The 16,796-nt window shown below is 44.6% G+C and overlaps 1 protein-coding gene across 1 annotated transcript in view; it reads right to left on the reverse strand.

Annotated features, from left to right (window-relative positions):
• The window catches only part of NDUFS1 (NADH:ubiquinone oxidoreductase core subunit S1), a 30,209-nt gene extending 14,511 nt beyond the window's left edge, over positions 1-15,698 (reverse strand). The window contains exons 1-11 of the mRNA XM_038749149.1: positions 15,638-15,698; positions 14,019-14,110; positions 12,301-12,408; positions 11,351-11,427; positions 9,623-9,704; positions 9,400-9,530; positions 4,725-4,910; positions 2,946-3,080; positions 2,227-2,341; positions 1,830-1,975; positions 1,438-1,566 (exon numbers count right to left, since the gene is read on the reverse strand). Coding sequence (XP_038605077.1) covers positions 1,438-1,566; positions 1,830-1,975; positions 2,227-2,341; positions 2,946-3,080; positions 4,725-4,910; positions 9,400-9,530; positions 9,623-9,704; positions 11,351-11,427; positions 12,301-12,408; positions 14,019-14,110; positions 15,638-15,698 — 1,262 coding nt within the window. The remainder of the gene's footprint in view (positions 1-1,437; positions 1,567-1,829; positions 1,976-2,226; positions 2,342-2,945; positions 3,081-4,724; positions 4,911-9,399; positions 9,531-9,622; positions 9,705-11,350; positions 11,428-12,300; positions 12,409-14,018; positions 14,111-15,637) is intronic.
• Between the last annotated feature and the right edge of the window lie 1,098 nt (positions 15,699-16,796).

A 16,796-nucleotide genomic window follows, 5' to 3' on the forward strand; every position in this document is an offset into this window, starting at 1 on the left:
AAGTGATTTACCAAGGTACCACAGTTAGCAAGTGGCGGAGTCGGGATTTGAACCCACAACCTCTGACTCCCACTGAGCCACACTGCTTCTCCATACCGTAATAGTAATAATAATGACATTTATTAAGCACTTACTATGTGCAAAGCACTGTTGTAAGCGCTGGGGAGGTTACAAGGTGATCAGGTTGTCCCACGGGGGGCTCACAGTCTTAATCCCCATTTTGCAGATGAGGTAACTGAGGCACAGAGAAGTTAAGTGACTTGCCCAAAGTCACACAGCTGACAGTTGGCAGAGCTGGGATTAGAAGCCACGACCACCTCACCTGTCCCACCGTCAACCACTGGCCCATGTCCTACCTCTGGCCTGCAACACCCTCCCTCCTCAAGTCTGCCAAACCACCTCTCTTCCCCCCTTCAAAGCCCTACTGAAGGCTCACCTCCTCCAAGTAGCCTTCCCAGACTAAGCCCCCTTTTCCACAGCTTCCCCTCCCTTCCGCATCACCTAGACTCGCTCCCTTTGCTCTTCGCCCCTTCTCCCCGCCCCACAGCACTAATGCATTTATGTGCATATCTATAATTCTATTTATTTATGCTGATGCCTGTTTACTTGTTTTGATGTTTGTCTCCCCCTTCTAGACTGTAAGTCCAGTGTGGGCAGGGATTGTCTCTATTGCTGAACTGTACTTTCCAAGCATTTAGTAGAGTGCTCCCTACAGAGTAAGCTCTCAACAAATACGGCTGAATAAATAAAGTACCGACAAAGGGTTAAGGAAGGCCTGCACGAAGGAAGGGTAAAGTCTGCAAAGAAGCAAATCAGTATGAAAACAAAGAAATCCACTCGAGACAAGTCTTTGGCCTGGAGAGACTCAGCATTCAGGAATCTGGAAAAACTATCCTCTCTGAGTTTTGGTCATTCTACTACAGGGTCAGGGATTGTGTCTAATTCCTAACGCGGTTATCATCATCATCATCAATCGTATTTATTGAGCACTTACTATGTGCAGAGCACTGTACTAAGTGCTTGGGAAGTACAAGTTGGCTACATATAGAGACAGTCCCTACCCAACAGTGGGCTCGGTTATTCCTTCCCTGCAGTGCGTGCTTAATAAATACTATTACTACATTTCCTCTTCATTTCTTCAAAGATGGAATCCTGCTCTCTTGGCAGATTCCAAAACTTGCACACAAGTCACCACTGATGTGACTAAAAGGATGACGCAGAGAACCACCTTTCAAAAACCACAAAGAGACTTCCAAGAAAAACCTAATCAGGTAGGCCCCTTAATTTCTAGATATTTTTGTTCTCTTCCAAGTGATCTGCTCTAATCACCCCAGTAACGTCCAGCCGTTTAGCAGCTGGCTAATAATTGTTTTATAAATGTACCGCAGAAGAGGCCGTCGCCATTAACAGGCTCGTTTTCCATCACGGATCACTAACCTCTTTCGAATTCTTGCGTTAAACAGCGGAGCCTCAAAGCGTGGATTTGTGCCAACCAGAAGCACCACATCCGCTTCCTCCACACCAGCGATTGTTGTATTAAGGAGGTAGTTGGAGCGCAGGTCTGTGCTAGGGACACAAAAGACACGGAAAGAATTATAGTAAAGCGTCTCGTACCAGAGGAGACGAAGTGGGAGAAATTAGAAGAAAAGGTCTCCACGGTGAAACACCTGATTTTTCCCAGATTTTCCCCAGGGAAGCAATAACCCTGGCTGGGTTAGAGGTTTACGGGGTGATAGCTGACCAAGTACCGCTATGTCCTAGATGTAATCCGCTCCCATTTGAAAGGGAGCAGAGCGACTTAATCTACATTTTGGCTCTCGAGGGCTCACCCGGCTCCTGAAGAAGGGAAGACCTCCTCGGTGCAAAGTGCATCAGAGTCTAGTCTATTAAGTAAGTCTTTGAGGGATACCAAGGCTTCAGCATCCACCAAACCACCAACAATTGCTGCTACGTCACTGCCTTGAACGTTCTGCAACTAGAAAGGGAGAAGACTGTTAGTATCGGGGGAAGGAGGTCATTTATGGGCTGCCAACAATGTTCACTCCTCCCCTAGACCTTAAACTCGCTATGCGCAAGGAACATGCCCGCTGATCCTGTTGAGTTGCACTCTTCCAAGTGCTCAGTATGGTGCTCTGCACATAGTCAGCGCTCAATAAATAGGACTGATTCATTAGCCACGACCCAGCTCTGAGACTACAGTCCTTCAATATCAACAAATCATCTTACCTGTCCGGCAACCCTGGAAAGGGCGTCTTCCCACGAGGTGTGCGTCAAAAGCCCCTTTTCGTTTCTGACCATTGGTTCGGTAAGTCGCTGACGTTTTAATCCGTCGTAGGAAAATCTGGACCACAGAAAAATTAGCACAAATAGCAGAGCTTTCCTGAGTGATAACGATGACTATCACGCTTTATTTACCCTCTCGGACCAAGAGAAAGGGCCGCAAGTGGTTCAGGACGATGCGTGTTCGTAAATACCAGACAGAAATAGATCTTTCTCCAAATTACACTGAATTTAAAATTAAACGTCTTTTATTGGGTCTGAACAGCCTGCTAAGAATATGGAAGTAGTTACGAGAAATCCATTAGGTTGTCTAGAATAAAACATGCTTGTTAATATTTATTTGAGAGTTCCTTTACGTACCCTGAATGCCATTAACATTAGCTGTCGGATACTATTATCCTCATTGTTCCAAATGTAGAAACTGAAGTATATTAAGTCACTTTCCTAAGGTTGCTTGCCAAATCAAAGGGAAAGCTAGAATTACAATCTAGATCCCAGCCTATTCTTTATAGTAGACAATCTACTCTACTATTGAGTCTCCGTTTAATTACAAAGTTTCCCTTTCAAATGGGTGCAAAATATTATAGTAGACAATCTACTATTGAGTCTCCGTTTAATTACAAAGTTTCCCTTTCAAATGGGTGCAAAATAATCACACCACATACCTAGTTTTATCAGAAATCCACTCTTCATTTATGTCTTCATGCATCTTTGGCAAAATCCTCATCACTTCTCCAGTCCTTGTGCTTACCACAATATTACTGCCAACCGCATCCATCACATCAATGGATTCTGTCTTTCTGTGAAGAGCAACCGCAAATTTAATTTTATAAATTACTTTCACATTAAATCGGAAATTCACAGATTGTCTTTGAGTCACAATAAAGATATTGGAATGGAGGACTACCTATTCGAAACTCCAAGCTCAGAATAACTTTAGAACTCAACAGGAAATGCCAAGGGTGGGTTAGACCAACAAACCCCTCAGTTCTCAAAGAACTTGAGGGAGATTATATTCTGGACAAAATACCACTTTCAGTAAAGCTCGTGTTGTAATATGCGCCTCACCTGCCACCATACATAGAGCTGTTTCTTCATTCTAGCCAGGATACACACACGTTGCCGGAAGAATCCCCTCGAATTCCCAAACAGCGCTCTGAGTAAAATGCCGAGTGAAGAACAAAGGGAATTTTGTTTCTGACGGTGCCAAGGGTATGGGGGAAACCACATGAGGGCTATTCTCAACATCAATCAATCAATCGTATTTATTGAGCGCTTACTATGTGGAGAGCACTGTACTAAGCGCTTGAGAAGTACAAGTTGGCAACATATAGAAACGGTCCCTACCCAACAGTGGGCTCACAGTCTAGAAGAACATCCACTTTTATGCTTGGGAGTGAGCCATCTAATATTTCTATCTTTCCCCCTTACCTCTAACTTTTCCTCTAGTAACCTTCTAGTTTATAACAGTCTTCAAGAGGGAAAACCCAACCGACAAAGCTAGAGAAGTGGAGTGGTCTTGTGGATAGAGTACTGGCCTGGGGGTCTGAAGGACCTGGGTTCTAATCCCGACTCCACCACTTGTCTGCCATGTGACCCTGAGCAAGTCACTTCACTTCTCTGTGCCTCAGTTACCTCATCTGTAAAATGGGGATTGAGACTGTGAGCCCTGTGTGGGACAGGAACCTATGTCCAACCCGATTATCTTGGAATACCACAATCATTATTAAAGCTGGAGGCCAGATCATAAAATTTCTAAAGCTGGCCTTGCCAATAGTGACTTGCCCCAGGGACTTACCAATATAGTCTAGGAGAACAGAAAAGGATGCTAATTTCAATATTTATAATAATGATGGCATTACTATGTGCGAAGCACTGTTCTAAGCGCTGGGAGGGATGCAAGGGGGTCAGGTTGTCCCACATAGGGCTCCCAGTTTTAATCCCCATTTACAGATGAGGTAACTGGGGTCCAGAAAAGTTAAGTGACTTGCCCAACGGCGGAGCCAGGATTAGAACCCATGACCTCCGGCTCCCAAGCCCATGCTCTTTCTACTGAGCCACACTGCTTCGCTTTGATTTGAATTGACATGGAAGTCACTATTTTACAGTACAGTTCAACCTAATTATGCATGGAACAGGCATAGGTGTAATAAAAAAAACAAACCTCTTCTTTAATAACAGTTTGAAATAGGGAATATTAGAGACCACAGGGAGATAAAATGAAGGCTAGAATACCCCTGAGAAATTTCAAACTTTTACGAAATGTGAAGTGGAAAGGAGGAACACCCAAGGCAATCAATCAATCGCATTTATTGAGCGCTTACTGTGTGCAGAGCACTGTACTAAGCGCTTGGGAAGTACAAGTTGGCAACATATCGAGACAGTCCCTACCCAACAGTGGGCTCACAGTCTAAAAGGCAGTCCAAAGTCATTAGGATCCCTACCTGGTCTCCCAGGGACGAGCAGTAAAAGCGTAGGGCTTAGAGGTGAGGGCCCCCACGGGACAGATGTCGATCACGTTCCCGGACAGCTCAGACATGAACATCTTCTCAATGTACGTGCCAACTTGCATCTCATTTCCTCGGCCTGTCGTTCCTAAATCATCTACTCCTGCAATCTCGCTGGCAAACCTAGGGGATGAAAAGAACTCTGTCGGTATTAGGAGTGACGGGTCTCTTCAATTCTAAAAAACGGTTAAAAAGGACTACGTCAGTCGGGGCAGAAATAATTAGGAGATTTCATTTTTCAGAGATGGGGGAAAAAGATGTCAATGTAAATATGGGTAAGGGGTAATCGATCAATTTATTGAGCCCTTCCCGCGTATAAAGCACTGCACTGAGCGCTTGGTAGGGTATAACGCAAAAGAGTCAGTAGACTTGTTCCGTGCTCACAAGGAGCTGACAGTCTAGAAGGGAGGACAGGCATGAATATAAGTAAAAAATAAATGATTACTGAGGGTAATAAAAAATAGGACATCGTTCAGAATAATAATAATAATGATGATGGCATTTATTGAGTGCTTACTATGTGCAAAGCACTGTTCTAAGCTCTGGGGAGGTTACAAGGTGATCAGGTTGTCCCACGTGGGGCTCACAGTCTCAATCCCCATTTTACAGATGAGGGAACTGAGGCCCAGAGAAGTTAAGTGACTTGCCCAAAGTCACACAGCTGACAATTGGCGGAGCCGGGGTTTGAACCCATGACCTCTGACTCCAAAGCCCGGGCTCGTCTCCACTGAGCCACACTGCTTCTGTAAGAAGCAGTGTGGCCTAGCGGATAGAGCACGGACCCGGAAGCCAGAAGGGCACAGACTCTAATCCCAGCTCCACTACTAGCTTGCTGCGGGACCTTGGGCAAGTCGCTTCGCTTACCAGTGCCTCAGTTACCTCATCTGTAAGATGGGAATTAAGACTGGGAACCCCATGTGGGACACGGACTGTGTGCAACCTGGTTAGCTTGTATAGCTCAGTGGATAGTAAGTGCTTAAATACCATAACAAATGGCAACAGTTAGAATTTCTTGATTACCGAAACAACGTACTGGAAAGGCCCCTGCCCATTTTCAGCGACGGCAACCTGTAGAAATTCGGCCCCGACCTGCGCTAAGAGAACACCGGTCCTGGGGACGTGGTTGCTTCTCTCCAGTTTGCCGCTCCCACCCCAGAGGAGAGAAGACAAACGGGCAGGTTAACTGAATCCTCTCTACCTACTGCTCCCATCGATCCTTCAATCAAGATTATTGGAAGCTCCTCTACGGCAGGGATCATGTCTGGTAACTACTGTTCTCTCTCCCAAGTGCTCAGTACAGTGCTCTATAATCAATCGATCAATCGTATTTATTGAGCGCTTACTGTGTGCAGAGCACTGTACTAAGCGCTTGGGAAGTACAAGTCGGCAACACATAGTCCCTATCCAACAGCGGGCTCACAGTCTAGAAGGGGGAGACAGAGAACAAAACCAAACATACTAACAAAATAAAATAAATAGAATAGATATGTACAAGTAAGATAAATAAATAAATAGAGTAATAAATAGGTGCTCAAATGCTCTTGACTGGTTACTAACTAAGCACTTCAGAGAGTACAAGAGTTGGTAGACATGGTCCCTGCCTTCAGGGAGTCAATCCTCTAGCAGAGAAATCAATCAATCAATCAATCGTATTTATTGAGCGCTTACTATGTGCAGAGCACTGTACTAAGCACTTGGTTAGTACAAATTGGCAACACATAGAGACAGTCCCTACCCAACAGTGGGCTCACAGTCTAAAAGGGGGAGACAGAGAACAGAACCAAACATACCAACAAAATAAAATAAATAGGATAGAAACGTACAAGTAAAATAAATAAATAAATAGAGTAATAATTCTGTACAACCATATATACATATATACAGGTGCTGTGGGGAAGGGAAGGAGGTAAGATGGGGGGATGGAGAGGGGGACGAGGGGGAGAGGAAGGAAGGGGCTCAGTCTGGGAAGGCCTCCTGGAGGAGGTGAGCTCTCAGCAGGGCCTTAAAATACAAACTTAAATAAAATTACAGATGTACGGGAAATTGGGCAGTTAGGGTCTTACATCACCCCAACCCCATTTTCCATTCAACATCAACAAGAGAAGCGGCGCGGTCTAGAGGAAAGAACGGGGGTCTGGGGTACCTGAGATCTAAGCCCAGCTCTGCCACTTGTCTGACGTGTGCCCTGGGGCAAGTCGCCTAGCTGCTCTGTGCCTCCATTTTCTCACCTGTAGAACGGGGCTCAAACCTGTGTTTTCTCTCCCTCCTACTGACTTTGTCACAACTGCTTAGAACAGTGCTTTGCATATAGTAAGCGCTTAACAAATGCCATCTTTATTATTATTATTATTACAACTTACCTGTGTCTCAGTTCTGTTATTCAATACCCGTCCCCCCCCAATAGTTAACAATTGAATGAATGAAATAGTAATAATGATGATGGATTTGTTAAGCGCTTACTATGTGCCAGGCACTGTACTAAGTACTAGGGTGGACACAAGCAAATCGGGTTGCATACAGTCTCTGTGCCACGTGGGGCTCACAGTCTCAATCCCCATTTTCCAGGCGAGGTAACTGAAGCCCAGAGAAGTGAAGTGACTTGTCCAAGGTTACACAGCAGACAAGTGGCAGAGCCAGAAGTAGAAGCCATGACCTTCTGACTCCCACATGCACGCTCTATCCACTATGCCACGCTGCTTCTCCAATCAATCAATCAATCGTATTTATTGAGCGCTTACTGTGTGCAGAGCACTGTACTAAGTGCTTCTCTACTTAGACTGTAGGCCCCACGTGGGACCTGATTATCTTGTATTTCCCCCAGAGTTTCATATCATCATCATCATCATCAATCGTATTTATTGAGCGCTTACTATGTGCAGAGCACTGTACTAAGCGCTTGGGAAGTACAAATTGGCAACATATAGAGACAGTCCCTACCCAACAGTGGGCTCACAGTCTAAAAGGGGGAGACAGAGACCAAACATACTAACAAAATAAAATAAATAGAATAGATATGTACAAATAAATTAAATAAATAGAGTCAAAAAATATGTACAAACATATATACATATACAATTCATACCGTGCTTGACACATCGTGAGAACTCAAATCCCACAATTATTAACAACAACAACAACATTCAGGCTTTCACAGTTCAGCTTTATTCATCACTGTAGCCACCTAGTTCGGTTCTGTGCTGGCCAATACTGTCCCGTTAGCCCCTGGAGAACAAGTCCTCCATCTCCTAGCTCTTCTCCTTTGGGGTGTTTTGGTTTTTTTTCTGTCTTCTAAGGATTTGGTTCCAGTAAATAATAATGATGGCATTTATTAAGCGCTTACTATGTGCACAGCACTGTTCTAAGCGCTGGGGAGGGTACAAGGCGATCGGGTCGTCCCACGTGGGGCTCACAGTCTTCATCCCCATTTTACAGATGAGGGAACTGAGGCCCAGAGAAGTGAAGCGACTTGCCCAAGGTCACACAGCTGACAAGTGGCGGAGCCGGGATTTGAACCCATGACCTCTGACTCCAAAGCCGGGGCTCTTGCCACGGAGCCACGCTGCTTCTCTAATGCTGCTGCAGAGAGCCAGTGGGGTGCAACATACAAGCTGGAAGAGGGAATCGATATTTAAGCAGAGAAGCAACGTGGCCTAGTGGAGAGAGCACAGGCTTGGGAGTCAGAAGATGTGGGTTCTAATTCCGGCTCCGCCACAGGTCTGATGCATGTCCTTGGGCAGGCCACTTCACTTCTCAGTGCCTCAGTTACCTCATCTGTAAAATGGGGATTAAGACTGTGAGCCCCACGTGGGACAACCTGATTACTCTGTATCTACCCCAGTGCTTAGCACATAGTAAGTGTTTAAGAAATATCATTATCATTATTATTATTCTTTACTGAGTGCTTACAATTTGCAGAACATGGTCCTAACCGCTTGGGAGGGGACAATACAACAGAATTAGCAGACACGGTCCCTGCCCACAGCAAGAAGCAGTGTGGTCTAATAGACAGAACAGGGGCCTGGGAGTGCGAAAGACCTGGGTTCTAATCCCAGAGCTGCCACTTGACTGTTGTGACTTGGGCAAGCCACCTAACTTCTCTGTGCCTCATTTACCTCATCTGCAAAATGGGGATTAAGACCGTGAGTTCCATGTGGGATACGGACTGTATCCAATGTGGTTAGCTGGCATCTATCCCAGCGCTCAGTACAGTGCCTGGCACACAGTAAACCCTTAACAAATACCATTAAAATATATAAAAAAGAATTTACAGAACTTATATTCGAGGGGAACCCCTTGTGGCGTGGGCTTTGTGTTAACACGATGATTTTTCTCTGGGCGATCATGGTTTGTAAACATTAACTTTTGTTTGTAAACACTTGTACATATCTATTCTATTTATTTTATTTTGTTAGTATGCTTGGTTTTGTTCTCTGTCTCCCCCTTTTAGACTGTAAGCCCACTGTTGGATAGGGACCGTCTCTATATGTTGCCAACTTGGACTTCCCAAGCGCTTAGTCCAGTGCTCTGCACACAGTAAGCGCTCAATAAATACGATTGATGATTAAATGAGGCAGGAAGTTGGTACCCAGGGCAAGAGAAACAAAGACATTACCTGATGCATCGGGTACATTGGATACACCTAGTCATGATGGTCTTCACCAGAGGGCCAATGTTCTTATCTTCCACAGCCCGTTTTCCTTCTAAAAATCTGCTTCTATCGGTGCCGAACATCATCGACTGGTCCTAAATTAGATCCAAGGGAAAGCTGAATTGAGTTGCGGTAGCTAATGGGGAAACCCTAAGAAAACACACAGGTGCGCATTTACAGACTTTACCTGCAGATCGCATTCACCTCCCTGGTCACAGATGGGGCAGTCCAGTGGGTGATTTGCTAATAAGAATTCCATCACACCCTCCCTGTTAGGGCATAATAAACCAGAACATTAAATAAAGGAATACTATTTCTATCAACTTCAATTTTACAGAGTCATTCTCCTGAGGAATTCTACAACCATCAAGTTGATCCTTCCAGTACCGACCTTCTGAATGTGTGGCCACTGTTTATTATTATTATTAATAATAATAATATTAATAAAAATAATAATAATAATAATAATAATAAGAAGAAGAAGAAGAAGAAGAAGAAGAAGAAGAAGAAGAAGAAGAAGAAGAATGACGGCATTTATTAAGCGCTATGTGCAAAGCACTGTTCTGCTGGGGAGGTTACAAGGTGATCAAGTTGTCCCGCAGGGGGCTCACAATCTTACTCCCCATTTTACAGATGAGGTAACTGAGGCACAGAGAAGTTAAGTGACTTGCCCAAAGTCACACAGCTGACAACTGGCGGAGCTGGGATTTGACCCCATGACCTCTGACTTCAAAGCCCGTGCTCTTTCCACTGAGCCACGCTGCTTCTCTACTGTTTATTATATTTCTATAGAATGATTTTATTCTTTCCACTTGTTATTATACTTTTTGAAACCAAGGTCCTGAAGCATTCAGTAACAACTTATAAAAATTAAAATTAAAAAAGAAACAAAGAAAAACAAAAAAAAAACCCCAACCCACCTACATTCCTGCCTGATTTTCAATGGGCACCTGTGTTTTAGAAATAGGGTGGGAAATGTTTCTAATGCATATGTAAGCGGGAAGTCATGGTGGTAAAATTGCAATGCAAAGTGAAATAGTTCTTCCTCCGATTTAGACTATAAGCCCCATGCGGGACAGGGACTGTGCCCAATCAATCAATCGTATTTATTGAGCGCTTACTGTGTGCAGAGCACTGTACTAAGCGCTTGGGATGTGCAAGCTGGCAACATATAGAGACAGTCCCTACCCAACAGTGGGCTCACAGTCTAGAAGGGGGAGACAGAGAACAAAACCAAACATACTAACAAAATAAAATAAGTAGAATAGATAGGTACAAGTAAAATAAAATAAAATAAATAGAGTAATAAATATGTACAAACATATATACATATATACAGGCGCTGTGGACTGTAGTCCAATCTAATTAACTTGTATCTCCCCACAATGCTTAAAACAGGGTTTGACACACAGTAAGTGTTTAACAAGTACCATAAAAAAAAGAAAAAAACGGTTTCCACCTGATAATCTAAGGACAATGAATTATGAAAAAGTGGCCCGCTAAAATAAAAAAGGCCTTGGTTTTGGGTTTTTTTAGCCAAATATGTCAGGTTTCCCACAGGAAGTGTAAACTTCTTGTGGGTGGGGATTGTATCCACCAATTCAGAAGTGCTTGGTGCAGTGCTTTGCACACAGTAAGTGCTCGATGAATATCATGGATTGATGGGTGGGTGGAAGAGACAGTGGAGCTTCCTTTCCAAATTATCCCTAGGTCTGTAAAGCAAATCTTGGGCAAAAGATGACAATCAATGCTATTCATTAAGTGCTTACAGCGTGCAGCTCACTCTACTAAGCGCTTGGGAAAATGCAACAGAGTTCGCAGATGTGAGCAGTGCCCATAACGAGCTGACAGTCCAGGAGACGGACATTTAAGTAGGTTAGGTGAAAGGAGGGTGCATGTAGGGAGAGCAAAATACCTGGCTTTTCTGGACTTCTCAGAGTTTGTCAGTATGTTCCAGCCCTTCATTACTGGCATGGCGCACGCCGCTACAGGCTGTAAAAGTCAACAAAAACTCCCATCAGGACATGCATACCCCCTTCTTCATAATCAAGGTTACATGATGTTTCCACGTAACAAATGAAACTTTGTAACCAAATTTAAAAGCGTCATGCTTTCACTTTTTTATTCATATTTGCGCCTTATTTGGGTGATTTTAATTTCCCCCATTTCCTTTTTCATTTCCCTTGAGGGCAGAAATGGCAATAAAATATATTCTGATATTAAAAGAAAACAATGCAAACCTTTGTAAGAACATCTAAAGCGATATTTCAGCTAATCGAGTCTCTGCTCGGGCTAACCTTATGGGCTTAATTATAGCTCTACACGAATATCCAAGGCTGAATAAAGCTGACATTAAAATAGAGAACGAGCACCCATTACTTCGAATACTTCTGGAGAGGTACTGCTAATCCTCTCTCTTCACCTCCGTATTTCACAGACACCACCTCTCTCCAGCCCTGCAAATCTACCGGATACGCAAATTCTGGCCTGGCTCCTAGCCAGGGCTCCCCGAAGGGCATCGGCAATAACCATCATCATCATCATCAATCGTATTTATTGAGCGCTTACTATGTGCAGAGCACCGTACTAAGCACTTGGGAAGTACAAATTGGCAACACATAGAGACAGTCCCTACCCAACAGTGGGCTCACAGTCTAAAAGGGGGAGACAGAGAACAAAACCAAACATACTAACAAAATAAAATAAATAGAATAGCTATGTACAAGTAAAATAAATAAATAGAGTAATAAATCTTTACAAACATATATACATATATACAGGTGCTGTGGGGAAGGGAAGGAGGAAGATGGGGGGGATGGAGAGGGGGACGAGGGGGAGAGGAAGGAAGGGGCTTCCCTAACGTACCTTAGGGGCTTTCTCGATCTCCACAAGACACATCCTGCAGTTTCCAGCAACAGACAGCCTTTCGTGATAACAGAAGCGAGGGATCTGCATGCCAACCTTTTCACATGCCTAGAAAACAAAGGAAACATAGCCTTAATTTATTTATATTAATGTCTGTCTCCCCCTCTATCGATCAAATTGACTGTGTGCAGAGATCGCTGCACTAAGCGCTTGGGAGAGTAAGTATCACCATATAACAGAGTTGGAAGACATGTTCCCTGCCCACAAACAAATTCACGGTCTAGATGGGGAGACAGACACTAATATAAATACACTGCGGACACGTACATAACTGCTGTGGGGCTGAGGGAGGGGTGAGAAAAGGGAGTAAATCCAAGTGGAAGGGTGACGCACAAGGGAGTGGGAGAAGAGGAAATGAGGGCTTAGTCAGGGAAGCCCTCTTGGAGGAGATGGGCCTTCAAAAAGGCCTTGAAAGGGGGAGAGCAATTGTCTTTCAGACATGAAGAGGCAGGACACGGGAGGTCGGTGGGGAGATAAATGAGATGGAGGTACAGTGAGTAGGTTGGCATTACAAGTGTGCAGATGGGTTGCAGTGGGCGAGCAGCGAAGTAAAATAGGAGAGAGCAAGGTGATTGAGTACTAAAAAGATGATGGTCACGAATTTCTGTTTGATGTGGAAGTGGATGGGTAACCGCTAGAAGTTCGTGAGGAGTGGGGAAACATGAACTGAATGTAAAAATGATGTGAGCAGTAGGGTGAAGTACGGACTGGAGTGGGAAAAGATGCGAGACAGGGAGGTTGGCAAGGAGGCTGATAAAGTAACCAAGGTGGGACAGGATAAGAGCTTGGAATAACGTGGTAGTTTGGATGGAGAGGAAAGGAACTGACTTTAGGATTGTTGTAAAGGTTGAACTGACAGTATTTCCTGACAGAACGAATATGTGCGTTGAATGAGAGAGATGAGTCAAGGATAACGCCAAGGTTTACAGGCTTGTGAAACAAGAAGGATGGTGCTGCTGTCTACTGTCACAAGAAAAATCAGGGGAGGACTGGGTCTGAGTGGAAAGATAAGGAGTCCTGTTTTTAATGATGGCATTTATTAAGCGCTTACTATGTGCAAAGCACTGTTCTAAGCGCTGGGGAGGTTACAAGTGATCAGGCTGTGCCGCAGGGGGCTCACAGTCTTAATCCCCATTTTCCCGATGAGGTAACAGGCACAGAGAAGTTAAGTGACTTGCCCAAAGTCACACAGCTGACAACTGGCGGAGCTGGGATTTGAAACCGTGACCTCTGACTCCAAAGCCCGTGCTCTTTCCACTGAGCCACGCTGCTTTTGACAGGTCAAGCTTAAGGTGTCCACAGGACGGCCAACTACAGATGTTTTGAAGGCAAGAGAAGCGAGACCACAGAGCGGGAAAGAGATCAGGGCTGGAGATGGAGATTCGGGAATCATCGCCACAGAGGAGGTAGCCGAAGAGACTTTAAGTTTGTTACGGCAAGGGAACGTGTCTACCAGCACTGCTAAATTATACTCTCCCAGGTGCTCAGTACAGTGCTCTGCACACAGTAAGTGCTCACTAAAAGCCATGGACTGATCGATTCATACTTTACCCTTCTACAGCAGCGTTGGGAAGCATATCAAAAGAGCTTGCAAATTACTTAGAATAAGGCAAGGTAACAAAATCAGAGGCAAAATCCTAGAAGAAATCCAGGCTGACCTGGAGCACCGTGGTCCCAGGCTCCACCATGACAGGCTGCCCATCAACGAACACTTCAATCAAGTTGCTGGCCGCAGTTGCCGTCGTGCGCGCTGACAACAGAAAACGGTAAGGGGGCAATTTAAATGAACCAGTGTGGAATCACTGCCAGCAGACCAACGCCTGCTCTATTCACTATCTCCTGTGGTGACAAAGCTAAATTTGGACATACTAAGAAATTATTTCTCTTCACCTGAGTTACAGCATAAAACTATACCCGTGTCGCCATTCTTCTTCCTCCCACGCCATTTTTCACCTCCTGTTCCTCCCTTTGCTATCTTTCCAGTTCTGTTCATGCTGCTCCTTTTGTCCCTTTTTTCTCCCTTTCTCTGGGCCTAGACCTTTGGCCCCATGTCACGAGCCTTTTTTCTCCTTTTCCTAAAACCTCTCTCCCTGGGTCCCTTTCTAAGCCTCTCCTCTTGCCCTCTGAATGGCTCATTCCTTTCTCAACTTCTGTTCCATCTTCCCATGACCCTTTACTCCTCTGTTCTCTCTTTGGCTTTCCATTTTCTGTCTTTTACTCCCCTGACCTCCTCTCTTTCTCTGTGCATCTATTCCTGCAACCTTGCCCCCTTTCCCCCTCACACCCTTCTGATCCACTTTTGCCCTTTTTTTGGTCACACCACTTCATTTCTTTCTACTTCTTAAATTTTCAGTCAGTCCCCTCGTCTGTCCTAGAGTCCGTACCCGTGCAGGCGGCAGGATATAGTTTGAGAGGTTACCGTCTAATATATTAGAGATCGATTAGAAAGCTATGCTTATTCAGTAGCTCCCTACATAAAATTGTCCAAAAAACCACCCAGGAGAGTGGTTCAAGCTTTTGACCATTTAATACCGTTTCAGCATCCAAGGTATTGGAGAGGTTTTTAAAAAAAAAAAAAAACACAGAACGGCAGTTAAACCTTCTCGTAGCTGGCACACTCTGCCCTTCCCTGGGGATAAGGCTGAGGAGAAGAGATGCGTGGAAAGAGCATCATAATAATAATAATGGTATTTGTTAAGCACTTACTATGTGCAAAGCACTGTTCTAAGCACTGGGGGGGATACAAGGTATTCAGGTTGTCCCACGTGGGGCTCAAAGTCAACCCCCATTTTACAGATGAGGGAACTGGGGCACAGAGAAGTTAAGTGACTTGCCCAAAGTCACACAGCTGACAAGCAGTGGAGTCAGAATTAGAATCCCAATCCCATGCTCTTTCCACTGAGCCATGCTGCTTCTCTATAGCATAAGAGACTCCTCCTCCTCCTCTTGTACTCGAATAACAAGTTTCTTGGAGAAAAAAATCCAAAATACTTTGTAAATCACTTTTTAATCTACATTCCTCTTTCAGACACCCATAAATTTTTACTGCTTGCTTACTTTGAAAATCCACTTATTTCACGTTTGCCTTTCGCATATTTCTACTTTAGAAGTCACTTATTTTTCCAAAAAGTACTTGTCCTCAGAACGCATTCCAATGACTTCAAACACAAGTTGAGCCACGAGAAGGAGGATTTGGCCCTGTATGAAAACTGACGCTCTGCAAAATTGACGTATAAACATAAGTTTATGAAGTTATGGAGGCAAGAAGGAGACTTACCACATCCTTTTGTGGACTGAGCCACGCCAGCTAAGGCCCTGCGGAGCGGAAGTCGCAACATGTTGCTGAAAATAAAACCAGAAAGAGTAGAGTTTCTTTGGAGAAAATATAACGCGGGTGAAAGATACATTTTCAGTAGGTGAGCCTTCAAAAAGGAGAACACATCAAGAGACTGGAAAGGGTAAGAGGTCCGATTCAGCGGTACGAGGAAATCAAGGTAAAGTTATGAGAAAAGCTGGGGATGTTAGAAAGTTCATCCCTAACTACGGTAATAATGATATTTGTTAAGCACTTACTGTGCACCGAGCACTGGGGTCAGTACAAGATAACCAGGTCGGACAGGGCCCCTGTCCTTCGTCGGGCTTACAGTCTTAAGTAGGAGGGAGAACAGGTATGGATTTGCCATTTTACAGATGAGGAAAAAGATTCAGAGAAGTCTGGTGGTTTACCCAAGGTCACGCGGGAGGCAAATGTCAGAGGTGGAATTGGAACCTGGTTCTTTCCACGAGGTCACGTTGCAAATAGATGTCAAGGACAACCAACAAACACGGTTCCTCCAAACAGCCTTCGGTGCCACTGACGGAAACAACATTGGACCTTACTGTAAGTTCATTGTGGGCAGGGAATGCGTGTGCTCCATTGTACTCTTCCAAGCCCTTGGTACAGTGCTCTGCACACAGTAGGCGCTCAAAAAATACGACCGACTGACCGACCCGCGGCACAAAGTGGTGTGGCAGTTGTTCCGTTTTACGTTCATCCAATGGACGGTACCGAGGTGAAAAATTAATACTTGACTTATTGAGCATCCTTAGGCAGTCATTACGTTTTACGTTCTCAGAAACACATGCAATGGATAGTACCAAGTTGAAAATCATACTTTACTTATTGAACATCCTTTCTACCAAAACTGAAAGTATTTAGAGCTCACAAACTAGAAATTGATCATTTCAATATACAAGACGCACACGTCTAAAATGGCCCCAAAACCCCAAATGAAAAGTGGGTGCCCTGTTCCGGGAGAGCAGATTTTTGGGATTCTGCTCTGGGGCTGGGGAGCAGGAAGAGGGTGGGAGCGAGAGAGACCCCCAGCGCTAGCCCACTGGGCAGGGTTTGGATGTGAGTGAGCGGATGGGAGGGCTACCAATGCTGGGGGTGGATG

Source organism: Tachyglossus aculeatus, chromosome 7, assembly GCF_015852505.1.
Source record: "Tachyglossus aculeatus isolate mTacAcu1 chromosome 7, mTacAcu1.pri, whole genome shotgun sequence".
In the NCBI taxonomy this organism is placed as follows: domain Eukaryota; kingdom Metazoa; phylum Chordata; class Mammalia; order Monotremata; family Tachyglossidae; genus Tachyglossus; species Tachyglossus aculeatus.